This window comes from Cryptosporidium sp. chipmunk genotype I (assembly GCF_004936735.1).
Source record: "Cryptosporidium sp. chipmunk genotype I strain 37763 chromosome Unknown contig_22, whole genome shotgun sequence".
In the NCBI taxonomy this organism is placed as follows: domain Eukaryota; phylum Apicomplexa; class Conoidasida; order Eucoccidiorida; family Cryptosporidiidae; genus Cryptosporidium; species Cryptosporidium sp. chipmunk genotype I.
Window position 1 is genome coordinate 282 of NW_027125603.1, and position 27,959 is coordinate 28,240.

The 27,959-nt window shown below is 32.9% G+C and overlaps 10 protein-coding genes across 10 annotated transcripts; 4 read left to right on the forward strand and 6 right to left on the reverse strand.

The window, feature by feature from the left end:
- Positions 1–542: 542 nt before the first annotated feature.
- On the forward strand, positions 543–2,282 carry ELE39_002062 (disulfide isomerase secreted with thioredoxin plus ER retention motif; the record flags this gene model as incomplete). Its single annotated transcript, XM_067344912.1, has 1 exon — positions 543–2,282. One exon carries the CDS (start codon positions 543–545, stop codon positions 2,280–2,282), a length of 1,740 nt encoding a protein of 579 aa, XP_067200854.1.
- Positions 2,283–2,504: 222 nt separating this feature from the next.
- Positions 2,505–9,518, reverse strand: ELE39_002073 (large secreted with N terminal ankyrin repeats with 8 transmembrane domain; the record flags this gene model as incomplete). Its single annotated transcript, XM_067344923.1, has 1 exon — positions 2,505–9,518. The coding sequence occupies one exon, from the start codon at positions 9,516–9,518 to the stop codon at positions 2,505–2,507; it is 7,014 nt and encodes a 2,337-aa protein (XP_067200865.1).
- Positions 9,519–10,311: 793 nt separating this feature from the next.
- Positions 10,312–11,541, reverse strand: ELE39_002084 (uncharacterized protein; the record flags this gene model as incomplete). Its single annotated transcript, XM_067344934.1, has 1 exon — positions 10,312–11,541. One exon carries the CDS (start codon positions 11,539–11,541, stop codon positions 10,312–10,314), a length of 1,230 nt encoding a protein of 409 aa, XP_067200876.1.
- A 168-nt stretch (positions 11,542–11,709) lies between these two features.
- Positions 11,710–12,353, reverse strand: ELE39_002094 (uncharacterized protein; the record flags this gene model as incomplete). Its single annotated transcript, XM_067344944.1, has 4 exons — positions 11,710–11,826; positions 11,903–12,063; positions 12,144–12,244; positions 12,295–12,353. The coding sequence occupies 4 exons, from the start codon at positions 12,351–12,353 to the stop codon at positions 11,710–11,712; spliced, it is 438 nt and encodes a 145-aa protein (XP_067200886.1).
- Positions 12,354–12,679: 326 nt separating this feature from the next.
- ELE39_002095 (uncharacterized protein) lies at positions 12,680–13,312 on the reverse strand (the record flags this gene model as incomplete). Its single annotated transcript, XM_067344945.1, has 1 exon — positions 12,680–13,312. One exon carries the CDS (start codon positions 13,310–13,312, stop codon positions 12,680–12,682), a length of 633 nt encoding a protein of 210 aa, XP_067200887.1.
- A 624-nt stretch (positions 13,313–13,936) lies between these two features.
- On the forward strand, positions 13,937–15,667 carry ELE39_002096 (uncharacterized protein; the record flags this gene model as incomplete). Its single annotated transcript, XM_067344946.1, has 1 exon — positions 13,937–15,667. One exon carries the CDS (start codon positions 13,937–13,939, stop codon positions 15,665–15,667), a length of 1,731 nt encoding a protein of 576 aa, XP_067200888.1.
- Positions 15,668–16,239: 572 nt separating this feature from the next.
- ELE39_002097 (uncharacterized protein) lies at positions 16,240–17,727 on the reverse strand (the record flags this gene model as incomplete). Its single annotated transcript, XM_067344947.1, has 1 exon — positions 16,240–17,727. The coding sequence occupies one exon, from the start codon at positions 17,725–17,727 to the stop codon at positions 16,240–16,242; it is 1,488 nt and encodes a 495-aa protein (XP_067200889.1).
- Positions 17,728–18,332: 605 nt separating this feature from the next.
- Positions 18,333–18,509, forward strand: ELE39_002098 (40S ribosomal S30; the record flags this gene model as incomplete). Its single annotated transcript, XM_067344948.1, has 1 exon — positions 18,333–18,509. One exon carries the CDS (start codon positions 18,333–18,335, stop codon positions 18,507–18,509), a length of 177 nt encoding a protein of 58 aa, XP_067200890.1.
- An 835-nt stretch (positions 18,510–19,344) lies between these two features.
- ELE39_002099 (pyrroline-5-carboxylate reductase) lies at positions 19,345–20,291 on the reverse strand (the record flags this gene model as incomplete). The annotated part of the gene is made up of 2 exons (XM_067344949.1): positions 19,345–20,177; positions 20,270–20,291. 2 exons carry the CDS (start codon positions 20,289–20,291, stop codon positions 19,345–19,347), a joined length of 855 nt encoding a protein of 284 aa, XP_067200891.1.
- A 588-nt stretch (positions 20,292–20,879) lies between these two features.
- ELE39_002063 (large extracellular with a signal peptide) lies at positions 20,880–27,569 on the forward strand (the record flags this gene model as incomplete). The annotated part of the gene is made up of 1 exon (XM_067344913.1): positions 20,880–27,569. One exon carries the CDS (start codon positions 20,880–20,882, stop codon positions 27,567–27,569), a length of 6,690 nt encoding a protein of 2,229 aa, XP_067200855.1.
- Positions 27,570–27,959: the final 390 nt, after the last annotated feature.

Sequence of the window (27,959 nt, forward strand, 5' to 3'; positions counted from 1 at the left end):
AATTATAATTGGTGAAAAACTGAATATAAATAATATCAAAGCTGAGCATCTATTATTCAGCTTGCAATAATTCTCTTTCAACATTTTCAACATAAAGGCTCAGAACCACTCTTTTTTAACCATTATGAATCTTCCTGTGTGTTTTATTCTATTAAAATTTATTTAAAATCTTAAATCTCTTCTGTTTTTTATATTCATTTGTTCTAATGTTTAGTTCGTCCACATGAATTTACAAATTTTTGCAAGTTGCATGCAATTCTTGCATTCCGCGTAATTGATGAAATTCAATACCGGTGTAATGGCGGGGCCCCACAAAATATTGGTTTGTATGTAGTAGTATACGTAAGAAATAATATGAACGAGAAAATAGGATATTTTTTCAGTCATTGAAGTGGATTACAGATATAAGATATGGTCGTAGGGCAGGGAAAATAGTATATTGAAGATACTTGGCGTATGAATGTAATATAAATATTAATCAGGTGTATCCGGTTTAATTTCGTTTTTAGAATTTTAATTAAGAAAAAAAAGGTAAAGAAGAAATGAGAACTCTTCCGGGAAAGCTTGCAATATTTATTGCTATCTTTATAACACTAATTTCGAATATTTCGTGTGGCCAAGAGATTGAGATCCCTGAAAATGTTACAGAATTGAATGACGAAAATTTTGAAAAATTTATTGACGAAAACAATCTTGTATTAGTATTATTTTATGATTTCTCGAGTATCTCAAAAAGCATTATCCAAGGACTTGAATATGTTTCCTCAAACGTAATAAAATCAAAAGGAACAGGAAAGATAGCTGTTTTGAATCATCAGGAATCGTCAATTTCCGGAAAACTAGGAATTTACAATCCTCCAAAACTGATGTTCTTTTTTGGAAGCATTGACAAATTTGAAGAATATCCAAGTCACTTATCTGGGTTGGAAAAAGAATCAATGGTTTCGGTTATTCTTTCAAAAGAAAATGCTCTATTCATCGAACATGATTCCAGAAATAGTGAATCTTTGGAGAAGGCTATGCTAGAGCTTGATTTAGAAACTAAAGTTCGTTCCTCGCATCTCCCTGTCCTTGTATACTATGGTAAGCCAGATACAAAGAGAACTGATGTTGTAAAACGTACACTCGAAAAGTTAAGAGTAACTGGCGTTCACATTAGAGCATTTATTGTTTATGTTAAATACAAGGCTGATATTGGATTACATATTTACAGACTGCCTGATTCGGATAGGCAAAATAATATGAAAATTAATCCAAAAAAGCTTTACGTCGCAAAAAAGAGGATTTTTGGATTATTAGAGTGGAACGAACAGGTTTTATCTCTCTTTGTTGAGGCATGTATAAGACCATACGTCTCATTTAAAGGTAATGAGCTCATGTACGTACATGAAAGTTCCAACTCTTTAATAAGTTTTCTTAAGGGAAGCAACACTCTAGATAAGTATGGGTCCAGTAATATCGAGTACTTAGATCATGAATCAATGGAATCCTTGAAAGCTTTAGCAAAGGCCAACTTTTTCCCAGAAGATCCAGATAAAGATTTAATGGTTGGGCTCGTATTGCCTGGATTGGAGCAAGATGTAGAAAGTTATACAGGCTTTTACAGAAAAGCTCATGTGGAAAATGGAACCTTCCTACTGAAGCTTAGAAAATCCAAATTCGATTTGGAAAACTCTGGAAAATCTAACAAGTTTCTGCTCACTGAAGAGGAAATTAAAAGGCATGGACTTAAATATTTAATTTCTCAGGCTAGGAGCGGAAACTTACCCATTTTTTACAAAAGTAAAAGAATTTTGAAACAACACAAGGTTTCCATAAATGTTGAACAGTATTTCACAACTCCATACAACTATCTCGAACTTAGCCCCTCGTTAATTAAAGAATTAATACAAGACCCAAACAACGCCCTGATCGTCCTTTACTATACTGAAATGTGTTTTGAATGTGACAAACTTCTTCCAATTTGGAATTCGATCTCTTCAATCATCGCTTCAAAACTGAATAAGGATTCAAAATTTCGTGTATATGTATCCACTTTTGATTTGGAGTTTAATGACAATCCAATTGATATGGAAATTGAGAAAATTCCCATAGTCTACTATTTTCCATTTGGAGATAATAAAATTTCCAAGATGAGCTTATACAATGATGAATTGACAATTGAGGCAGTTACTACATTTATAACTGACAGAATTCTGGAAGAATCTGGAAGTGTCGTTCGAGATAATGGTGGTAAAGCTAACCAGGACAGTCCAAATTCCCACATCAAAGATGAGCTTTAAACTTCTAATTCATTTTTTTCTTTAAAACTTTATTCTCTTAACTTTGATCTCTTCCCTTTTGTCTAATAAAAAACGAAATAACAAGTTTAATTATAAAATTTATATCTCCTAAAACTAACGGCTCTTATATACATCTTTTCTTTTGATTGTACTCCGATACCCGGCTGGATTCTGCATGCATGCACAGGTTGCGCGGTATGCGGGGCGGAAAAATTCATTCTCCTAAGTTATTGTAAACTTAAAAAAGGTTAATATTGCAAGCGGAGTAAAAATATAGAGACAAAACCCGGACAACTTTTCTGTTATATCAAATCCACAAATCTTGAGCAAAGGCGGTGTTGAGTTTATTACAAGTAGAACCTTCTCTATCACAATATAAATTCCAGCTCCAGGTGGAGTTCTGTGTAGAATATTTTGTAACCAAGAATGAGTTCTTACTGATGATCTGTTTATCTGATAAAGCAGCCTTATCACATATGAAGAAAAGATAAACATAACTATTCCCATGGTTAGAAAAATTGTCTCACAGTTTGAATAAGTGTTTATCATATTATTTTCAGAAGAAGATGATGGAATTACACCCTGATATGATAAGTATGACGTTGCATATTGAGGAATTGATAACATAAAAGAAAGAGTTGAAGTTTTAATACTTGAAATACTTGCTAGATTTGAGTATGTAAACATTGAAGATGAAATTACTGGACTATTATTTATAGTAGAATGCATTGGTCTCAGCCAATTTGTATTTTCCATAAAATTATTGGTACCTTCTCCTACACCATTAGTATAATAATGACTATTAAAATCAATCATTGATGATAAATCGTTATACTGATTTATATTATAAGTATCCTTAGTATTCGAATTTAAAATTTCATCAATATTTGAAATTGAATCCATAAATTGATTATTATTTGCTGAAAAAGATCCAGTCTTATAAAAACTATTCATATAATGATTTCCTGTAGATCCTGAATCCAGCTCATTTAATAAATTGGTACTGATACCTTCTCCTCCTATAGAATTTAATGATGTAGATAATATTTTTGAAATATCTTGCTCAAAAGAATCTGCAATATTGCTTGTTGAATCAGAAGATAACGTACTTGGATTTTGATTTGAACTCGGATTCTTAGTGATCAATGTAGAAGATGAGAGATCTGAAACCCGATTATTGTATATTCTATTCTTTTTGTTATATATTGCAAAAAGCATAATTTTCCCAATAGCAAAAAAAATCAAAGTATTAATAGATACAGAAGCATTTAAGAAAGATGTCCAAAGCTTTGTATTCTTATAAAGGATATGTTGTATTGCACTTCTCCAATAACTAACGATTTGAATAAATTCTTGAACATTTGAATATTTAAATTGGGTTGGGATGTGCTGAACCAAAACAATACAAAGTCTTTTCCTTTGTTTTACAAAGAATAATAGAATAATCAAACCTTTCAAAATCTCAAAAATTAAGTTAGAAATCCAATATGTGAAGATGCACTCAATAATATAAACTGTAATTGGAGATTTATTGTAAAGGAAATACAAAGTTGAATCTCTTATCAAGTATGAGTTGCTTTTAAAGAATGTTACTGATATATTTGATGACATTGCCACAATACAACTTATTATCTTGCAAGTAATGACAACATTAAAGTATTCATGTGGAGTATTATAACTCACTTCATCGACTAAACGATACAATGGCTTATGGATCTGATTATTAGTTACAACATTTCCAATATTTGTTCGAATATTATCACAACTCAGAGCATCGTCTGTAGTTGAAATAATACTCTTAAATTTTCTCAACCTAATAGATTTTTTAACTTGGTTGTTACTTCTCATGAAACTATTAAAGTTATTATTAATGCTTGGAATTCTTTTCTGTCGTTTACAATTTATGTAAATATTTGCTTTATTACATGTTTTAGCCTCATTTTGATCTATTTGAGGTGCCAATTTGATCCTGTTACTATAATTAGACAAGACTGACTTAATACGTCTGTTTGTTGAGCTGCTTTGGCTGATTCTAATAGCTGGACCGTTCAAAGTTGAGCAAAACCTATCATTTCCAATTCTATTAGACGAAGATCTTGAATATTCAAGTACAGAATTTGAAGAATCCACACCAAAATTAATTCCAAGAGTATTTGATCTAGATTTAGAATTAAAATTATAACTTTGATTCCAAGGAACTTTCAAGCTTTTATCTCCTGAGTTATCGTCATTAGAGATACTTGAATTAATTGATAACAAATCAGGCAAGTCAATATACTCTCCCTTTACAGAATGTTTAATTTTAATTAAACCTTTCTTCATTTCTTTCACCTTCTTCATTATAGAATAATTTTGTTTTGATTTTGTCGCATTGCAATATATATTGCCATCATTTTTATTTAGCATCTCTGAATCTGAATCAAGAGACTGTGAATCTTTATTTGATACACTAGAGCTCGAATTTTCATCATCAGGTAAACTGATATCTTCAAAATTTTTTGAAGAAAATGATGAAGGTGAACTCAAAGGAGAATATGTTCTTGAATCAAAAGTTGTTGCATTTGACGAAGAAACACCCAACAAATTAAATCTTACAGTATTAGGTGATGAAAAATTGGAAGAGGAATCCGGTTGAGAAATTACGGAAGAACTATTTGCCTCATTGTTGTAAAAATTATTAAATCCTGGGCGTTTGCAATAATTATCAGCTGAGAAACTTGATTTTGATAAACTCTGATTCAAATCTGAGCTCAAACTCCCGCCAAAACTGTGATGCGCTTGTGCATGCAACCCCGGTACTACGTCCATATAAGACTTATTTTTTGAGCGTAATTTTGGAGTTGAGAATTTCTGTGGAAGCATCATATTTGGGCAAATTTCAATTTGATTGTCTAAGATTGGAACCTCACTATTGGCTTTATTATTGGAACTTTTGCTAATGCCGATACTGTCACAATCAAAACCATAGTCATACTCGTTATTGCTATTATGATTAAAATAGTTGCTCTGAATTAAAGTACTCGAGTTCATTGCAGAGTTTAAAAGGTTTGAATATATATTTCTGATGTTCTTTCTATTTTCAACAGATTTCTTGTAATAGTAATAGTTGTACAGGTAATATTCCTTTGAAAATCCACAAAAGTATTTGTTACAATAGTTGGAGACGAATTCATGTGTGTAATATATTCTAACACTTGAGCAGAGTGTAGCTGTGATGATTATTCCTGTTAAGAACCATATATATTCGTACTCACTGATTAGGAAAAGTATCGTGAATAAGTAAATTAATGAAATAATTTGTAAAAAGAAGAATAGGTATTTGATAATAGACTGAATGCTTGTACTTTTTTGAGAGTTTATTTGTTTAAAGTAGTTCATTGGAGCGTTCAACAAATTACTCTTTGTAGTCTTGATCGTATTTATAGACTTTTTATCTTTGATATTTTCTTTTAAAGAGTTGTCCTTGTAAACATACCAAGGTGAGGTAAAAATTAGAGATAAAGCCAAAAATACTGAATCAATCATTTTTCCTGATCCAGATACAGGAAAGATCTCTGCAAAGTCTCTTAATTTGAAGACAGAATATGGCAATGTATTTAACAAAGCTTTTCTCATATGCTTGAGAATACTCTTTGTTAATGCCTGAATTAATGGCTTTGATTTTAAGGCTAAAGTTTTACTCTCAAAAGTTTTGTCTGACGTTCCTCTTTTGTTTTCTCTTTTCTTTTGCCTTTTTTTCCCAGTCTTTGTTTTTTTATTTGAACTCATTTTTCTTTTAATCTTCTCTTTACTCCAGTCGTTTATCATGTTCTTGATATAAAAGATTTTGAAATAAGATATAGTTGCCCAAAGTAATATGTAAATTAAGGATGTCAATAGAATCGCAGAAGAAACCCAAATAGTTGATGGGATTATGTGATGATGAGGACTTGTATTCAATAAAGTAATGATTGTTGCTTTCTTAGCTAATAACTCTTCAAAAGTAGTGTAAGAACTAGATTGATCACATATTGAATGTTTATGAGCCATCGCGTAAAGTTCATTTCTGCTTATTAAAGAGCCCAAATCAGTAACATTAACTTTATATGGTATTTCTGGTATGTAACCAAGGTGAATCTTTTGGTACTCACTATTTAGAGTTGGAATAAAACATTCAACTTTTTCACCCACACATTGGGAATCTATCAACAATGTGCTTGACGGATCAAATTCATGTTCGTGATCTTGACTAAAGATCATTGGCACCCATAATAGCTCATTTGTTAGCATAATATTACAAATGTTTGGTAGTTCTATCAAGCAATTACCCAAATACGTATTTATACCCATTTTGTTATCTATCCTTCCATGTAATGCATCAATTCCACTGTCATATGCAGACGCTATTTCCGTGTCATCTTGACCAAAGTAATCAAAGTCATCCAATATTCCTTGTATCTTCTCATTTAGATGGTCACTTTCAGTATTTGTATTAACATCACGGACATTTAGATTTTCTAGTCTACTTTTAAGAGTTCTAAGACCTTCCATCTTTGACAAATCCCCATTCCTTCCTAAAAAGAGTTCAACCTCACTATTTTTTGGATAGTTACAGGTGGAATTCTGCAACAGATTGATTATATGTTCAAAACTACTGGAACGTATAAACTTAGTCATTTCTGGGGACAAGAGCTGTTTTAGTAGATTAATAGCTCCTCCTATAGAATCAGACTTTCGAGCTCCTGTATTAGTTTTTGCTAAATTAATTAATTCGTCATTTTTATCCGTATAATTTTGAAAAAGCTTAGTTTTTTGAGAAAAAATCATATCAAAATTACTAAAGATAGATTCATATTCTCCGCTTGTATCGTGTTGAGATAAATGGCTATCCTCCTCAAAATAACCCCTTCTCATTTCACTTCTCACATGCCTCATTTGTTCTTCATGCTCGTTCTGCTCATCTAGCTCCTGCTGTTTCTCTGCCTCCTTATTGTTCTCAATGAATTCAAATTGATACTGCAAAAAAAATTCTCGACCAATTTCTGGTCCAGTGTAATTATTACCTTCTATAGAACTGTTTCTTTTCATTTGATCATTAAAAGTGCTATTTAATAGCTTTTCTGAAATGCTCCCATTCTTTCCTTGTGCACCAGAACTTGTATCACTCTCATTAATATACTGAAAGATCTTGTTGCGTTCAATATTATTAATTTTAGCCAGATTATCCAGCTCAGTCTCATCTTGGTCAACATCTGAATTTGAATTCATATCATGATTTGCTCCCTCGATACCGCTTGAAAGGATAATAAATCTAACCAAAAGAGTAACGGGAATTGCCATCAAATCATCCAAATTTGGGAATTCCGGAGGTAGCGAGCCCAATAATCTGGAAGCGACTTGGATACTCACTTCTGATGAATAATCAAGACTTGAAAGCACTTCTGATAGAGTCTGGACTCGTCCCAAAAGAATATGTCGAATTATATCATCCTTTCCCAAAATTGTTGCAGTAATAAGAGCATGCTGCAATGCATGAATACACCAAAAGCTTTGTAACATTGCCTCCCTTAAAATGGATTGCAATACCACTTTGGATGTATAATTCTTATTTAACAAAAGCAATAATGATAAAATCGAAATTGAATTATCATATTCTGAGGTGCCTATAACAGGTATTGAACGTGGCGTAGGAATTGAGTACCTTTTTAAAGGCTTGCAAAAACACCTCACCACAAATGAGCTGACGTGAAAGTCTATAGCCGGTGAAGATAGATATTCGACAATTTTCTGCTCACCAGTAATATCATTGCTTGAGCTCATAGCAAGCTCGTACCAAAGAGTTGTATTTGTTTTGGGATTCTGAAACATAAGCATTTCCTGGAGAATCTGGAACTTGGGTAGTTTATTGTCACTGCTCCTATAAAACCTGAATTCATTAATTTGCTCAAATTCGTCGAATATCCTAATAGACCTTCTGCTATTGATTGTTGGTTGTCTATATAAAAGTGAATTTTCTTTATTAAGCTCTTTTCCCTCTTTAGCCATCAACTCCTGCTCATAATTGATGTTATAAATAAGATGACCAATAGGAAGGTTCCCATATATATCAGGTTCATGAAGTTCGCAAAGTTCAAAATCCAAGATCCCGCTATTAGTTTGGAACTTGTAGAAACTAACCAAAACCCTGATCAGCTCCTCGTCTCCAAGATGAGACATCCACCAAAGCAGGTTTCGGCCTTCATTATCCTTAACAATGCATATATCCTTATTATGTGTCTTGAGCTCTGGGAGCAATAGAGAAAAGATGACCTTTCTGTCAAACCCTCTTTTAATTGCAGTAATAATACGAAGGATTTTATCTTTTGCGCTGGCCAACTTTCTGTTAATTTCAGTAAGAGTTGAATTCGAAGGTAACCTTTCATTGCTGGGCATATATTCGTTTTCGATATTATTCCTCACAATATATTTGGAAAAGGAAGAATGATCAATTAATTTATTCAATAATTTTTTGTTTCCTGATTCAATCATAAATGAAATCGCATCCTTCCCTTCAAGGGTTAAATCAGTTATAGATGCTCCGTAGTCCAAAAGGAGCTCTAGGAATTCCTCAGTATTTGTTGACATTCCATCCTTTAGTAAGAAATAAAATGGCGTTAGTCCATTTCTGTCTGGAATATTTGGGTTGGATCCGCATAGTAAGAGAAAGTGAGTCATTCTCAAATTCCTTGAAATTACACTGTGGAATAGTGGAGACAAATCCCTGTTATCTGAGTAGTCAATATTGGCTCCATTAAGTAATAACAATGCCACTAGTGGTAAGTTGCTTCTTTGAACAGCATTAATCAATGGACTGATTCCATTTACGCCCACTATGTTTACATCTGCTCCATGCTCTATCAAATATAGCGAGATAGTGTAAGAAATATATCCATTTTGTCTGGATGAAATTAGCAAGGCAGTTTCTCCTGTTGAATTAGATATTGAATTAATGTTGTTAACACATAACCTATCAAGCATGATAGTGATTGCCTCAAGATCCTGTAGTCTGATGCTTTCGTGGAATCCGTCTACTAAATCCAGACAATTCTCTGTATCAGCAATATCCGCTCCGCATTCGCAGTTATTCCTTCGGATTACATTTACCAATGAATCCGAAACACTGTTTAATGGGCATCCAACCGGAAATATTTGCTTTGTTTCTATGCATACAAATATCTCAAAAACCAAGAAAAGGATCAAATATAAATAAATATTCATCTTTGTATTTGACTTTATTAACTTTAAGAGCATCAATTTTTCATATTATTTACAGTCTTCTACTTTTATTGTTTTATCTCTTATTGCAGCTTTTCCTAATTCAACTTGTAGTACTAGGATATTTCTTTAATCAAGCTTTAGGGTTTTCTTATGTACTTATTCCCTCTATTTGATTTCCAAATAACTTTTTCAGTGTGTTATCTTAACTGCTCTTTATTTAGAATACTTTCATTCCATAATTTTGGCATCCAATTCGTGACTAATCAAGTTTTATTAATCCCTCTTTTAAAAATCTCCTATTTACTAGTGTTGAAATATTAATATCCGGCTTTTATTCACCTAAACTATCTTATTATAATTCAATTTTTTTCCTATTTCATTTATTATCATCGCCTTCACCACTCAACTCCCCTCATGTCGGTACCATAAAACAACCATTTTTCCGCTCATTAATTGTAAAATTGTTTGCCCACATTTATCGTTGATTTGATCAAAAACTTCAAATCCTCAAATTAATTAATCTATTTTTAACTAATTTATTTTTTTTTATGCATTTTTTTTAACCTATCCTACCAAACTAAAAAATGGCTATTGCAATAATAAATTGTCCACATGAACAAGAAAAAAAACTTATTGCATGCATGCAATTTACACGTAATATTAAAAATACAAATAAACTTGTATGTGGATAATTTATAATTGAACTAAACTTTATACCGGTATAGGGATTTTATATGTGGAAGAAAAAAGGTCGTGGAGAAAAAATAAAATTATAAAATAAAAATGTTGGGGGTTAACTATCCCATTGAAAATGGTCAGCAATTGTAAGGAAAACCTCAATAACAAGTTCATCGGGGTTGTTTGACCCATTTTGGTTTTTATTATTTGGAGCATTCGATTTGCTGTTGGACGTTCTTGTGATTTTGCCAGAACCGTCCGAAAGTCTTTTTGGCTTACCGCCAGAAAGAGATGCATGTTGCTCTGAAGAGTTATTGACTAAATAATTATCTTCTTTTTGTGAATTATCATCACTTCCTTTCTTTGAATTAATTGAGCTACCCCAAGATGCGTAGAGTTGGTGCCAAATCCTGTGTCTTAGAATAGTGCCTGTATTTACAAGATACTCAATTCTTGAAAGTTTGAAAACACCTTTTCCTTTTTCAGTAAGCATTTTTATTGACTTGAGAAACTCATAGAAATACATTGCAAGACGGTATCTTGTTAACTGCCTACTCCCTCTTATTAATTCATCATCCAAAACTTCCAGATGCATAAAGTATTGCCTCACGAACCTAACAATATCAATCTCATCAAAAAAAACTTTTGATTGTCCTTTTATTTCCAGCCTTGTATCACAGGTATGTGGCTGAGGATGTAGGTGATCACAGAAAACTATATGCTCGGGTAAAAGTTTATCTAAAGTTACCACAACATGAGACTTCATCTGATCTACAGAAACCGGCAATATCTTGTGGTTATGCTTTAAAGCTGCCACTATTGGGCCGTATTTGATCCTGTTAAGAGGTAAATTTCTTGCAGCCTCCAAGAAGAAAAATCTTATTGCTGCAAACCAGAAATCCATTGTCATTCTAGTTAGTGGAACATTAAAGAAATAACAATTCTTTAAAGAATACCTAATATAGCCATCACAATATCTATTTAATACCTTGCAAGCAAGCCTCAACTCTAATAAGTATTTATCTTCCACAAAATCAAATAAATTTTTCTTTGCTTTAAGACTCAGCTTTGAAAATACCTCCAGTAATGTCACTCTTACAATTGTAATTTCACGCCTGATTACTGGCTTTACTTGGCCATCTAATTCATCACTTTTATTCTTTTGATCTGAATTCTCACCCAAATTCTTTTCTTCGCTATTCTCGGTGTCACTAGAATTCTTAATTTCATTTCTGCTCAATTCATCTTCGCTACTATTAGCGCTATCGCTGCTAACCTTCTCATTATTGTTTTCCTCATCATTTAATAGAGAATTCCAGTTAACTACAAACTCAGATCTTCCCATCACTAATTTCCTCTTTTATGATAATTTTTTAGTCTTTTTTTATCTTCATATATTTATACGCCGTGTGAACACACGGTAATTTTTGTATAAATCTTTGTGGGAAAAAGAGGCATTTTCTTATTTCAATACTAACCTGCAAACTAACTATTATCTTAATTACAACTAACTTCAGATTTCATCTCCACTCTCATCTGTATCTATATCACTTATATTCATTCCATTATCATCCACAATGTATGATTGCATCTTGCAATTTTCCAATGGTGTTTTTTGAATGTTCATTATCTATAGAACAAAAAAAAATCAATTAAAACAATAAGATATCTCAAAATTTTTCTCGGAGCTTGCCAAAACTACTTACCTTCTCAACTAAGGAATAATCTCCCTTTGAGCATTGATCATACATTTCACAAATTAACTCGGCAACCTCCAAATCACTGTCATCTTCTACTATAGTAGAAAATCTCGTTTCCATTGCTTCCATTAAGAAATTTGCTAAATTACTCGAATTCACCTTTCTTCCTGTAATTTATTAAAAGGTAAATTTTTCAAAGTTTTTGGTTCGCCTTTAGTAATGGAAAAGTAATGTTGTTTCTACTTACCTGATTGAAAAGACATTATTACTTCTTGAATTAATTCTTCACGCTTTTTGTATGCAAACCTGCCTGACCACCCTCCTTCCACAGAAAGGTTCAAAATTGTCCTTCAAATTGTTACTATTGATCAGAAATAATATCTCAGAAGTGAACTTACCATGTGGAAAATACTTGGTTTACTCCTTGTACAAAAACTTGAAATCGTTGAGAATCCATTAAAATTATAAGTTTAAAAAAGAAACCTTAAAATAATGCTATTCTATATTGCAATTATTTAAGCTATAATTCAGAAGTTTAAAATAAATTATACTTAATTTTCTTCAATCCTCATATACCTTTTTTTCACCTATTATCTCTTAAATTAAAAAAATATTGGCGCCTTTGTCAAAATAGTCGTGCACCGGTATATGCAATACTTGTGCATGTGGCTTTGAAAAATTTCATGCATTCATGTGGACAGCAGGTAATAAATTAAAAAAATAATTAGCGAGAAGTTTAGAATAAATGGTTGAATAATTTTTGGGGACAAACTTGGTTTCTCTTTAATTTTTCTCCAAATAATTTGAGATCACTTCTAATTCAGATTGACAGTTGTAACAATTAAAGCTTTCAATTTTAGAAATTTCTTCTAAAACTTTGCTATCAATCGGATCTGGAGATTTGTTGAAATATTCCTTACTTGAATTGATTAGCTTTTGACGAACAAAATCATCAATGCTATCTGCGATTATGCGGGTAAAGTTCAAAATAAAATCGTAGTTGGATTTAATTAAAGTGCAGAGTTTTAAAGAATTATGTAGTACTTGGACTCGTTTTATGCTTGCTAGCTGAGCATCTTTATCAGAATTATAGTGGTTAAAAGTTGAATACTCATCATTAATCCATTTAATCGTCCTTTCAAGATTTGAAAGATGCTCTTTGAAAAACTGATTAACATAACTACTTAATTCCGAGGACAAATTTTTTATTCTATTGGCAAGGTCATTTATTACGACAAATCTGCTCGATTGGAGAGTTACCTCTGAAGTTTGATTACAAATAATGTCACTGGAGAAATGTAGCTCAAGAGTTGCAAGCAAGTGGGACATAGCATTAACGGATCTCTGTATAAACTTTGAAAGTGTATCCCAACCTTTCCCGATTTGGTAAGCTATTTCTATGTAAATTTCCTTCATTTTTACGATTTGTTTACGCTACCCTCTCCTAGGTTAAAAGAAATGGATAATATAGAAACACCTTGGAGTGAGTTAATTGATTGGAAACCGTGGAATAAGTGAATAGTTACAATTATAAAATCAGGACAAGCACCCACATTCACCTAACAGACTTGAATCAATACAAAATGTGCTCCATGAAGTAAATATGATAACTTCAATTATAGCAAATTTGCATTTATACAAATCTAAATTACTCAAGAAAGAAAACTAAATTTTATATGCCTATCCTCCATCAAATTTAAATCAATTCCATCACATTTTCATATTAATACTATATTATTTAAATAATTATTAGTTATATGGCGACCCTTTTGTAAAGACAAGACGTGCGAGCCTTAACACACTAGTAACACGCAGTCTTAATATGAATTTGCATAGATCTTTAAATAGTAATCTGCTGAGGGGGGAAGTCTGGGTTTGAAAGTATTAAGAAATAATCAGCTGGTAAAAAGGTCATGTCAAATTGAGAAGGCAAAAACAAATAAAATCTAGCACCAAGGAAAATATCGACTAAAACTGAGGGTAGTCAACCTTTTGTGATCTATAAATTATATTAAGTAAATTAATTTAATATAATTAAGGATGACAACAGTTAGTGAAGCAGTGAGAAATAGTTGGATGCACATCTTTTCTTTTGACAGTGCTATTCCTAGAAGTAACCAAAGGGAAACAATTGGGGAAGTTTTAAAAGAAATTAATCGCATAAAGGATGAAATGCAAACATTACATTTAAGATTTTCTGACATTGAACAGGGAAAGTTGGATATACTTTCAATTGAAAATGTGGAATCGCAATTTGAGAAGCTTAAGCAACAGCTTCAGTTGCACACTCTTTTAATCAGTGAGCTAAGAAAGTATCATACTGAAATAGAAGATTTGAAGAATAAGGAGGAATATAGAGTTCAAGAGGAGAGAGAATTGAAGAATGAAATTAGAAAGTTAAAAAATGACTTTCACTTACTATCTGAGACTGTAAACAGCAGAAATTCAATTCAGAACTCTAATATTCCAAGTATTATCTCTAAATTGGAAGGCTTACAGATAGAATTTGATTCTTTAAATAATAGAATGATTAAAAATGAGAAAACTAAGACTGAGGTTGAAGCATTAAAAAGAGATGTTGAGAATTTATCGATCATGAAGAAAGTATATGATGACCAGAGTTTTACAATTAAACAAATGAAGGAAGATATTCACTCAATTCAATCGGTAATACATGAGGACATTCCTCAACTTAAAAATGAAATTCAAAGAAAGATGAACAAAACAATACAAGCTACAAATGAGCTTAAGGAAAACTTTGGGGAGCTTAAGGATCAATTCAAACAGATTACTGAAGAAAGAAGGCATGACCATAATGTAATAACTCAGTTAGCAACACAAGCAGAGCAGCTAAGAATACAGATACAGACAATAAAGATGAGTCAGAAAGATAATTCATCCAGCAAAATGAGGCAAGAGGAATTGGTGAATCAGTGTGTGAAAAATATCGCAAAATTGGCAGAAAGCGTCAACAACCTTCAAGAAAAGATCTCCAATCATCTTATTGGATTATCAATTGCGAAATCCACCAATAGTTTTTCTGCTGTTGGGCCAAAAAGCAACTCCCATATCAAAACTCCCGTGGTAATTAACAAGACTACTCCAAGAAGTAATTACTATGAAGTAGCAACAAATGGAAGTGAAAACTATAAAAGAATGCCAAGCAAGTCAAAGAACTCCCCAAGAACTCATAAGTATTCGAGTAATCATTTTACTCTTCCTGATACTCCCTCAACGCAAGCTCCGCCAGTTTTGTCATCCAACTCTGTAGGAAGACTTAGTTCGTTCTTTGGAAACAGAGAGTTGAGTGGAATTGCAAGCTCAAGTAGTCTTACCTCAAGTAACTACATTGAAAGTAGCAATATTGATAGCACCAATAATAGCAGGCCAACTACAAACAATACTTGTGATCAGGAAGAAGATATTACTTCACCTTCAACTATTGAAGAGGAAAGAATTATTACAAAAATAAGGGTGCCAACAGATGGATTTATGCAGGATTGTAATTTAAAGCACTCATCTGCAAGTTTCTTAGAGATCAAGAGCAGTGTGAACTCTTCTGAGGAAACAAATTGTACATCTTCTGGTGAAAATTTCTTAATTGGAAATACTCTCAACCCAAGAAGTGATTTGGTTATGATGTCTACACTGACTGAGTCCAATTCAAAGTTATCATCAAGTATTACCACTCCAAAAAAGTCTGGAGATAGATCAAAAATCACTAGTTGCAATGGTAATCATGTCAAATCTGACTTTCTGAGTCACTTTTAAATAAACGTAGAATAAGTTTGCAAATGGAGTGGAAGAGAATGTTAAATTCTCGTCTTTTAATTAAATAGGATTCGATCGAAGTCTTTAATCTAAGTACAACTCCCGAAATACAAGACTCAATCAACTCAATTTAATATATTTATTCAAGTAGACGAGTCATAATTCCGTTACCTTAAGTGTGAAACAAGAAAGCCTCACACTCATACAGTGTGTATTCATATACTAATTAAATAAGGAGAAACATTATAATTCATTTAAAGTTAACATATTTTAAATAGAAATGAAAGAGAAAATGATGTCAAGTATTGTTTTTTCCGATGATATTTAATTTAAAATACTAATAAAGATTAAATAGCAAACTGTTACTTGCTCTAATGATGATAAAATTGGAATTAATTGTCATAATCGCTTAAATTGCTATGGTTATTTTTAGGACAAAATTGTTCTGAAATCTAGGACAATTTCAGAAAATATGCTTGTGATCCTAAAGTATACTTTTTGAATATCTAATTATCATAATCATGGTCAATTTACTCCTTTTTGTTCTTTTAAATTGAGTATATAAGTAGATTCTATGTGTCTTCATTTAGTAACTGAGCTTTAATATAGTTCCCCTTTAAAGTGTGATTAGGAGGAAGTTCAAGTTTAAAGTAAAGTTGAGCATTAGGAACAAATCCAGCTTTTAGTAAAGTAAGTTTTTTATCTGGAACTACTTTTAAAATTGGAGGAGATTGATAAACATACCAATCCATGGAAGATATATTAGGATTTATGCAATCTTTAACAGATTGAATTAAGTCATAAGTTGTATGGTTGGGTCTAAATTGAAGTTGAAGAATATATTTATCAGGAAAAACAACTCTAATTGATGAGTGAGAATGAACCTTCCTCTTCAGAAGTGACTTAAGATACTCATTACTTCTACTTTTGAATGCAGGAGCATTTCCGAGTATGGAATCTCTAATTCTCTGAATTTCAGATTGTTCAAAATGAGAAGTATCATCTTCATCAAAGTCTTCTTGGGAGTCCATATCACTAATTGCTTTGACTAAGTTATCAAATTTTTGTATATTCGAAGAATGAATAGCAAAAGGCTTAGAGCAAGTAACATTTCCATTGTCTTGGGAGCTATGTTCATCCACAATCCCATTTTCCATATCTCTTTCCCTCTTCATGATTTCAGATTCGATTTGTCGTCTCTCCTCAATGGCAAACTTCATTATTTTTCTCGAAATTTCATTATTCGTGTTGGCTGAGGTTGAAGATATATTAGAAACATATGGATTAAAGTGAGAAATCTTAACCGAATTTTCACCAGAAGCATCTATTGAAGTTAAATCACAAGAAACAAGTTTTGGATGGTCAATCCTGTTTTTCTCACAGAAAATAGCCAGTAAATGATGGCAATCCGTTAAACGAGAGATATAAGCAACAGGAAGCTCAATGTATTCCTCTTCTTCCTCCTTAGCATTATTATTATCCTCTGTAATCCTGGATATTTGACTTGGTTTAAGCTTCACCTGTACAAATCCCACAGATTTGAGTACATTCAAAGCTTCTGCAAAGCTTCCAACTGTGGATGCAAATTTAGGATTTTTCAATTTAATTCTTCTAATTTTCCCCTTTCTAGGCTCTTTAATGATTGAATCAATGATCTTAAACAATAGATCAGTTACCTCCTTTAACTTTTCCTTGCAAATCCTGCCTAAAGATTCGATCGAATTATATAGTGATGGAATAATTTCAAGATTCTCTGGTGTCAAATACTCAAATTCCCAGAGATCGTCTTCTTTCAATATTTGTTTTGCTTCTTGCTTCGAGTATTCTGCAGATTCAGGTTCATTAACTTCTGGAGATATTCTTTTTTTAATCATATCAACCAGCCTTAAAGGGATATTCATAGCTTCCCACTGCTCATTTGTAATACCCTTCAATAATTCTATTCTGTCGTACCAGTTCTTATCCACAATTATCTCAACAAATCTCTTCATTTCCTCATCCTTCCTTCCCATCTCCTTTCCTAGAGTTAATATAAGCTCTTCTACCTCATTCGCACCCATTTAATCAAAGCAAATTATATTATTTCCTCCAAAAATGATTTCAGATGCTACTTTTGTTTTCACTTGAGAAGTTGCCGCCAAATCCACTGTATTGCATTCTTGAACAATCTGTCAAAAATTCAAAGTCAAACAATTAATTAAGAAAATTATTTGTAAATTTACTGAGTTGGGAACTATTATTCCAATACATTGCTTGAACAAGATATTTGCTATTTATATTATTGACTCCGCTTGATTCAATATAGAACAATCATCTTTTTTATACTAATCTTTAATTTTTATTACTTCACTAATTACATGCAAAATTTTAAACAATCATGGCGCCCAAAGTTGGGCGCCATGTCTCGTTTTTGAGACGCCTTTAATCATAATATAGGTGAAGAAAAAAACAATTAATTATTTGTCAAAAGTATAAAGTTATTTAAAAAACTAACTTGAATATTAAAATACCGATTTTAATAGTAAACAAAAGCTAATCCCATTGTGTATATTTAGAAATTAATAAAGTTAAAAATAGTCCTGGCCAGAAAGGTTGACTTTTCTTCGCATTATTGAAATTATTTATTTTGTTACTCAGTAAATCTTATTTTAATAAATTTTGAAATATGGCTAAAGCACACGGTTCATTAGCTCGTGCAGGTAAAGTAAAGAATCAAACTCCACGTGTCGAAAAGCAGGAGAAAAAGAAGGCTTTGACTGGTAGAGCCAAGAAAAGACAACAATATAACAGAAGATTTGTTAGTGTTGTTGCTGGACGCAGAAAATGCAATCCTCAATCATAAGATTTTGGTTTGTGTCGATTTATAGCCTTTATTAGTATACTAATGTGATTTTTATTACTAAGAGATGTTGGAATGGAAAGAAATCTAAGAGCGTCATTATATTTATATGTAACTGTCTTCTTTAAAATGGCTACATAGAGATACGAAGTTTATATTAACCGATATTTTGGTTTTATCGAATGTTTACTTCAACTTCCTTTTCTCTTTGAATCAATGTCACTTATACAAGAGTTGTTTGAATCTCGGATCGTGTTATTTCGCAACTAAATCAAGCAACACGGACAACTTAGGTATATAACTGAAGTAGATTAGAAATTATTCCATAATTTTGATCTGAATTCTTATTGCATCAAAGTGTGTTTTGTCGGCTCTTGTACTGGACATTTATGTTTAAAAACTTATTCAACTTTGTTTACACTTTAATAATTCAACAAAAAAAGCTCGAGCACAATCCATACTATTGATTCGTTGTTAATTCTCGCATGGCTTGCACAATAACACTGTACTGTAAAAAGCGCATTTCTTATAAGTGTGAATTTATGATTCAGTAAGGAGGATAGAACATAAGTATTTAAACGGCTCTTTTCGCATGATTTAATACTTAAGATTTGATCGAGAACTTACTTCAAAAAGCAAAAATAAAAGAGCGTGATAAGAAAACAAATTGTGACATGACTCTCGTAAATATTAAAGAGGGGTTATCCGGGAATCGAACCCGGGACCTCATGTACCCGAAACATGAATCATACCACTAGACTAACAACCCTAATGCACACACTTCCGTTTAACATGAGGTAATTTATGAAGCAATAAAAAGCTAACAGATTATTTGCAGTTAATTTTTGCTAAGTTGGTTACATTTGTCTAATGATGAATGAAGACAATCTTGAAAAACTTTTCCAATTAGTCTATCCTCAAGTACTTCAATTCCTGCTTGAGTAGAACCTCCAGGAGTAGAGACTTTGGATTGAAAAACTTTTGGATCAATAGAGGACTCGAAAAGTAATTTAGAAGTACCATACATTGTTTCTATAACGAGTTTTTTTGCAAGATCTTCAGGAATGCCTATTTTGATTCCAGATTGTATGAAATGATGAGCAATATTAGAAAAGAATCCAGGCCCACATCCACTGATACTAGTACAATGCGAGAAAATATTTTCATCAATATTATAAACTGTACCGCACGAACTTAAAATTTCAGTGATTTCATTGGAGTTATTTTGTTTGTATTTAGTAAATTTTGCAACAGGGTTTTCATAATAAAGCCACGATCCTTGGCAAATTGATAAGGTTAAATTTGGCATTACTCTTATGCAGTGTATATCATTCGACTGAAATTCATTTAATATATCACTAATAGTCTTTCCTGCACAAACTGAAATTAATACTTTGTTACCTGATTTTAGATCACCCTCCATATTCAAATCTTTGATTTCACTTAGAACTTGGCTTAAAATATGTGGTTTTATACATATAAATATTAATTCGGAATTATCTACTAAACTTTGAAGATTTTCTGAGATATTTATTCCAGAGAATTCTCTTTTAAGTGACTCTAGTGTATTTTTGTTTGGATCTAATAGAAAAATTTGACTGGATTTTATTTTTTTAGACGATATAAACCCTGATATAATTGCATTTGCAATATTTCCACAACCAATGAAACCTAAATATTGTTTTTAAATTATCAAGATTACAATAAAGAGAAATTAATTTGTCAACATTCCGGCAGTAATTTTGACCTTGAAATTCACATACCTATTTTTCTCTCTGATAGCATCTCAAACCTTAGCTCAAATTAAAACTTAAGTAACAATAGAAGGCAAAACTACAATCATTTCTTAAATCTAGCTTTTAAAAAATTATATCTTCACATCCCGCCCAAACCTGTCAACTGCATGCAAGTTGTCCACAAGAATGCATGAAAATATCGGTTTATGAAAAAATGAGTATTACACGTGTATATTAATTTTGAAAAAATAGTGGGCATGACATCATAAACGGAATAGGTTGCATGCAGAAGAAAAGTATTAAATTTTACACAAATCCGAGAGTTTTATTATAATCATAATAAAAAGAAAGTAAAGACAATGAATGTAAGAAAGGAATAAAAAGAGAGAAAATAAAAGAATATGATTAACAAAAAAAGTTAAAATTGTTGAATAAGGTCAAGTATATTCAAGATTAAAAGATATTTAATAAAGTAATAATAAGTTAAATTGAAGATAGTATACATGAACAACAATAGAATTGAGATAAGATAGAAAAGTTAAATATATTAGAGAAAAGGCTTCAGAGAAAGAAACAAAAGCTTAGAAATCAACTAGCATAACAAAATAAAAAGAAGGAAAGTCAATTATTATTTGAAATGTTAAAGGGGACTGACTTGAAGAACCTGGCATTGAAAACTCTATTACTATTGCTACTAGAATACCTTATCGTCAACTTTCCAAAAGTGTACTCAATAGATGAGAAGATTCAGCAAAAAAGAGATGACCCAGCAACATATGTGCCACCCATTCCCCCAATACTTTTTAAGGAAATGAAGAGTCCAATTGTGGGAGTGGGTGATATCTGCTTTGGTAACAATTGTAACTATTACCAAGAAAGTAAAGATAATAATCAATCAGGAGAGAGAGAAAGCTATTACTCGGTTGGTTCCAAAGTCACAAGATTTATATGTATCTTATTATCAGAAAATGTCTTCATTAGGGAAAAAGAGGCAGATTTACTTTTTGAAAGATTAAATGAGTACACAGAAACTTCAGAGTTACCATTTTCATATGTCGAGTTTTACGAGAAGCTTGGAGTTTTTGTAATTGATGTTAGGTCCAGCATTAAAGAGTATGAAGAACGCAGCATATTTCCTCTGGTTGAAGGTTTGAGATTGATCAGAAAGCTGGATATTTTGAACAAGGCTGATTGTACGAAAGATTCTTTGCTGAGTGAAAAATCGGTATTTACAAATGAAAACGGAGGGAAATCTATTGAGAGTTATAGTAACGGCTATAAGTGGAATTGGAGTAGTATATCTAATAATTTTGCAGCTTTTAATCGACTTTTGAAATCAGAAGAGGCCCAAGGAAATTCTACAAATATTCAAGGGGTGGAATATTTGACAGATGAAGCAAGGCTATACAAAGAGCTGGATGGCTACTTTTTGAAAAAGTTCAATGAAGCATCCAATCTGCTTAATAGGCTGAATATGTTCTCATCATCATCTTCTCCGTCAACAAATTCTAATAATCCAGCTATTTCACAATCATCATTTTCTGCAGGAAGGCAATCTTCTGTTTGGAATGCACTCAGCTTTTTATCCAATTTTTCAAATAAGGAGGATAAGACCAGATTTGGACCAATCCAGGAAGTCGAGGATCCATTATTTGGAAAAATGGAGCCAACAGACGGTAATTCTAAATTAACAATATCACCACTATACCTACTTGGGATGAATCTCAAAGGTAAAAACATTACCGAGCTATCTCAAAAGTTCAAAAATCAAACATCTCCCATCATTCCTGTAAATATGTCTAGGGAAGATGTCAGTCTGGACAATGACCTTGCAATGAATATAGCAACTGTAATATTCAAAGGTATGAGTGATTCCTCTGGCAAGCTTCCTCCTCCTTTTGGGAATCCTGCAGTCAAAAATGAACAAAAGGCTCCGGGATACGGCTACAAAAACCAAATTAACCATCTTGATGCAAATACAAATAATAACTACTATAACTCTCCATCAATTTCTAACTGGAGTTATAAACCTATACCACAGGGGAACAATAATGTAATCGGTGGATTTGAAAGTGGTCAAAGCCAGCTCAACATTCAAAGTGATCATTTTAAAGGAGGTAGTTTTCATCCAAGTTCAAGTAATAATGGTATCCATACAATTGATAATTCCATTGTTGGGTTTAATAGTATTTCCCAAGGTAACTCGAATATTAATTCCAATAAAGAAGGAATTCACTCTCAATCTGGCTCTGGCTTAGCTCCTAGCATTTTTGAATCAATAGATACTTGGGGAAAACAAAGCTCGGCTTCTCAATCAAACTCCCCTTCTTCTTCACCTCCCCCATATTATGGAACAAACGGTATTAAAACAATTAATTCAAGCATAGTAACTCCCAATGGAAAGAATAATCCTGATTTAAAAGCACCGACTTTCAATTCTCCAACAACTTCAGAATGGATGAGAAAGACCATTTCAAAACAAAATGAGGGTGGGATAAAGCAACCATCATTCCTCAATAGTCAGAATAACCAGACAGAAATCAATAAATCCGCAAATAGTATGGCTTACAGCACTTCACCAATAGTTAATTCGAATGGTAATTACTTTAATTCTCCACTGTCACAGCTTTCAAGGTTATCTAATAATCCATTCCATGGAAACTCGGTTGGTACTACATTTGTCAGAATGAATGGTAGTGTATTTGATGATCCTAATGACATAACTTCCTTCCATCCTGAAGAATTTATCAATAAACTTCCAGAACAAGTACAGAAGAATATGACACAATCACAAAGAGACAAAATCAACCTAATCAATGCATTCATAGGTACAGGATTTGATTCCATTCTTCAGATGAATAATATAGATACTGGTCCAAGTTATGGTAGTCAAAATAATGATTTCTTTAGAAGCTCCTCACAAAAAAGAAGATTATTTGAGATCGACTCTTTAAACAGAGGAAACAAAACTGTTGCTAATGAAAACATGAAAGACCAGAATTTAAGTGATCAATCAAGCAAAGAGTATGAAATTTATGCCAAATTATTGAGTAATATTGATACAAACCAAGGTCAAGATACTGCAATGGCTTATGTTACAGGATGTGATTGTGATAGATTTCCTGAAGGTGTTGCGTGTCCCATGGTACTTTCAGGAGAAGCAAATGTTGAATGTATTGGATATAAGGTTTGGAATAGTGCAAGAAAAGGTGCTCCACTGAGTGAGGTAGCCTCAGCAATAGATTCTGCAATATCTTCTAAAGCAAGAAATATTATTTTACCTTTAAAATTCGACGCAAAGACTATTGAGGACAACCGAGCAGCTCCAAGAATTTTGAGACAAATAATGAGAAGAACTTCAAAAGAGAATGGGATATTATTTGCCTTACCAACAGGAAATAATGGTAAGCAGGAATTGGATGGAAGCTTAGACTTTCCTTGCGATGATTTGACAGGAATGTACGCTTTCTGTGTGGGTTCAATTAGCAACAAAAATGGAATGCCTTCGAGTTTCTCCAATATTCCTCAGCTAAACAATGCAATATATGCTAATGGTGAGGATGTTGAATCAATTGGAATCAATCAGCAAAGACAGCTATTTTCTGGTACCGGTATTGCTTTAGCGCAGTCAATAGGTGCTTTAAACATTATTCAAGGGATTACAAAAGATAGAACCAGCTCATTTGACCAGCTCGCGATTCTTTACAGTGCTCCTAAAAGGCTTCCATCAAGAAGCTTCTTAGAACAGCTTTTTGCAAATTCTAGTCCAATCACATTTAAGCCTCCGCAACAACAACTCCAGAACCAAGGCTTTAGAAATGAGACCAGCTCTCCTGACGGTATTTTGATGTTTGGAATGGGATCTGGAAATAATACGAGTCCTGGTTCAAGCCCGGTCTCCCATGAAAGAATCATGAGCTCGAGCCTAATGAGTGGAAATAGAGACAACGATTTGGACGAAATTATGGCCAGGATTGAGAACATTGAAAAAAGTTTAATCAAGCCAGGTTTTGAGGGTGGCAACGTTTTCAAGGGAGAATTTCCAGCAGGAGGCTCCTTTTCTTCCTCCTTCTCTTTCACTACGACTACCACTAAAACTGTCACTACGACCACCAATACAACCTCCAATACTTCTACTCATACAGCTGCTAGCTCAAATCCCTCAGATCACAGCAATAGTGCTTCTACAACGACCATAACAACTATAGAAGTTACTCAGATATCCAATTCAACAAGTCTCAGTAGTTCCACTACATCCATTTCTCCCAGCAACCTTACAACCTCCCCTTTTACCAGCACCACAACCACTCCTTCGATCACTCCCACATTCCCTACCCCTTCTTCAAAATTCTCTCCCTCAGATGATCAAAGAGAGAGAGAGAATTATAAGGAGTCTAACTACAGTCCAGAAATAATAGGAGTTGTATTAGACCCAAAGGAAGTAACTGAGGTCTCCAGATTGGTTCAATCAAGTAATGAACACTATAAAGATTACTATGAAAAATATGAAAACCACGGTAATGCGGATCACCAATATGACTACGATGATGGGTACCGTCAATATTACATTAATGAAAATGAAGAGAAAGATCTTAACTATGGTAATACATATAATTCCAACGAAAGTGTCCCCAGAAATCTCTGCTATGAGGAAGAAACTAGGTTCTACAGTCCCTTAGAAATGGCCATACCCGTAGATAATATTGAACAATGTATATTATCTTGTAGTAACACTCCAGACTGTAGGTACTATTCATATGGAGCGTTCCTTAAAGGACCCGGTAGCATTATTGGAACGTGTATATTAATGCCAGATAAACAAGGGTCAGTAGCTTTACCCAACTTCCAGTCTGGAGCCTTAGGATGCCCAGTTTCTGCTAGTATTGCCTATGCTCAGGCTATGGAAGAAAGATTAATACAAGGAATCAGTAATGCAAATGAAAATAATCAAAAAAGCTCTTCTGCTCAAGTTAATAAACATCTAAGTTCGGACTGGCCAGGAATACTCTCCACCTCCACTGTAGCTGTCAAGAGTATGAGCGGATTCTTATCTAGATTTCCTCTCAACGATATACTCCAGACAAGTATTTCCTTATATAACTCAGGATTTCTCGATCAAAAAGGTGCATTAAGGCCAAGTGGAGCTTTTGAGAAGCAAAGTATATTACCGCCTCCTGGCGTTGGATCTCCACATGTAGTCTGTACCTTACAGGGTATGCAGTGTTGTGTCCCACAGAAATCTGCTAAAGGGTGGAGAAAAAAACCTCCAAGCTTTCTTAGAGTTGAAGATCCTTCATGCGAAGCTATTTATGTTTCGAAAACAGATATGTTCTGTGCAACTACATCCTTGTATGACAACCAAGATATTTCTTCATCAGGTTATAATTTATTTCGTGATTTTAGAAGTCAGTCCTCATTTTCATCAAATTCTTATAGTTCCAATCCAAAGCCTTCAGGAAATTGTGGAATGGTTATAATTGAGACAAGTGAGCATCTAATCTTTCAAAACACTTTGAAAATGCCTTCTAAAGAGATGAATAATGCATTATGTGAGTGCAAGCTTAACAAAAGAGATAAAAGTATACATGGATCTGGTACTTGGGAGTACTCAGTACAAGCAGTACAAGCTGCAATGAGTCGTAAAGTAGAAGGAGATCAACTTTCTTCAGGAGTTGCTCAGGCTTTAGCTTGGGTAGAAGCAGTGGGCAACGATCCAAATCCAGCAGTGAATGGACTTGGAGAGCTTATATCTCAAGTTGCTCAAAGACCAAATTCGGACGTTGAGTTAATTACCCAAATACCTGCAATTAGTCAGAATGCTGTTTCTAATATGCTTTATAATCAACAACAGCAACAGATTGAGGAGCAAGAGCAGATTATTAAGAAACAACAATCTATTCAAGAATACAACAATATGAGATACTTAGCATCTCAATTTGGAACCGGAACTAATAACACCAAAATTCAAACTCAATTTGACCAACAATGTGTAACAAGTTGGCCCGAAAAGTGCCAGGTTTGGAAATCTAAGTGCGAGGATAACCTAATATACGGCTATAGAAATCCTCAATGTGCTCCACTGACCATTTTAGAGAACGGATGTCCAATGAAGCAGGTTGGATTTAAAGTGAACCAGGTAAATCCAGGGATTCTGAGTTTCAGCTTTAAGCCTATGAGATTTTCAGACAACTCCCCATTCAGAATTGCTTGTCAGTTTTCACTCATAAAATGTTCTCTGGCAAATATTAAAAGTAAATGCAAGCCAAATGGCATTAATAGCCATAAGAAATCAAAGAATCTGAACGGGGACGATGAAAACAATGCAATTAGTAACATTAGGAAACATTTAAATAACCATAAGAGTCACAATAACAGCAGCACCAATAACTTATTTTACAGAAAAGATACTGGCGATAAAGCCAAAAACAATGACCTAAAGCATTTATTCAAGATTCCAATGAATTATCTCCCGTTTGTTCCAAAAGGAATTGGTGAAAATGATAAGGACTCTGAAAATATTATAGAAAAGTATATCAGAGTTCATTTCCCTCAAGCAGGAAACTTTTCAAATATGACAATGGTAAAACTATTAAACAAGGATACTAAGAGAGAATTCGCAGCAAAAATGATTAGTGAAGACGAAATACCAAAAAACAACACCATAGAGGATGTTTTGATTGACGAGAGCTCCAACTTTGAGTATCTTGGAAAGATTGAAATAGTTAGCCAGGATGAAAAAGATGAGGACTACTCCTCAAGTATTAAATCTGAGAACATAACGGATGCTACCAGCACGAACAGAGATAATTTGGAAAATAAGCAACTGATCTTTAGTCATCTTTTAAAAGAAAGCAAGGAAAATAAAATTTACAAAGAACCTTTACTTCTAGATAAATACCAGCCAGATTTCACTGGAGAATCATTTCCTGAATTTAAAATGGAAAAAGTCGTAATTCCAGATGAACCCAACCTTGAAAGTGAAACATCCCAGAATTACAACAAAGATTCCAAGTCTAGATCAAAACCGGGGACGAGCGAAAAGAAAGAAAGCTGGCATGATCACCAGAATAAAAACGGAGATTTGGATGAATATGAAGATTTATACTATTATGGATTCGAAAATGATTATGGAGGCAATCATAGCAAGAACCAAATCAGTGACTTTATTCCTTTCATTTCATCGAATAACAAAAATAACAAATGGGAGATCCAAATAAATAAATCCTCCGGAGCAAATAGAAATATTCAATATACAATAGCCCGTCAGAATATTCTCTTCATGCTCGCTTGCTTTACTCCCATAATTCTCATGCTTGGGTTCATTTAAGCATAGAAAAACGAACCCACAGAACAATTTTTCCAAATCATTATGAACCAAATTTGAAAAAGATGAATTAAAAGGAAACTAAGGAAAATTACACAGAATTTCTACTCTAATCGATCAAACTTAATTCCTCCCCCCCAAAAATCTAAGATTAAAAAATTTTTTTATAATTTAATTAATGGGTACCCGGTACCCTTTAATTAAATATATGTATACCGGTATATACTGGCATATACATTACAAAAAAATTTTTTTATTTCAAGATCATGAAAACTTGAAAGATTTGAGTTTCAATAGAAAAACAATCAAAACAATTTTTTTTAACTTTAATTTAACCCACCAATAAGTGGTGGATCTGGAAAATAAATAAATATATATATATTCCATAATTCA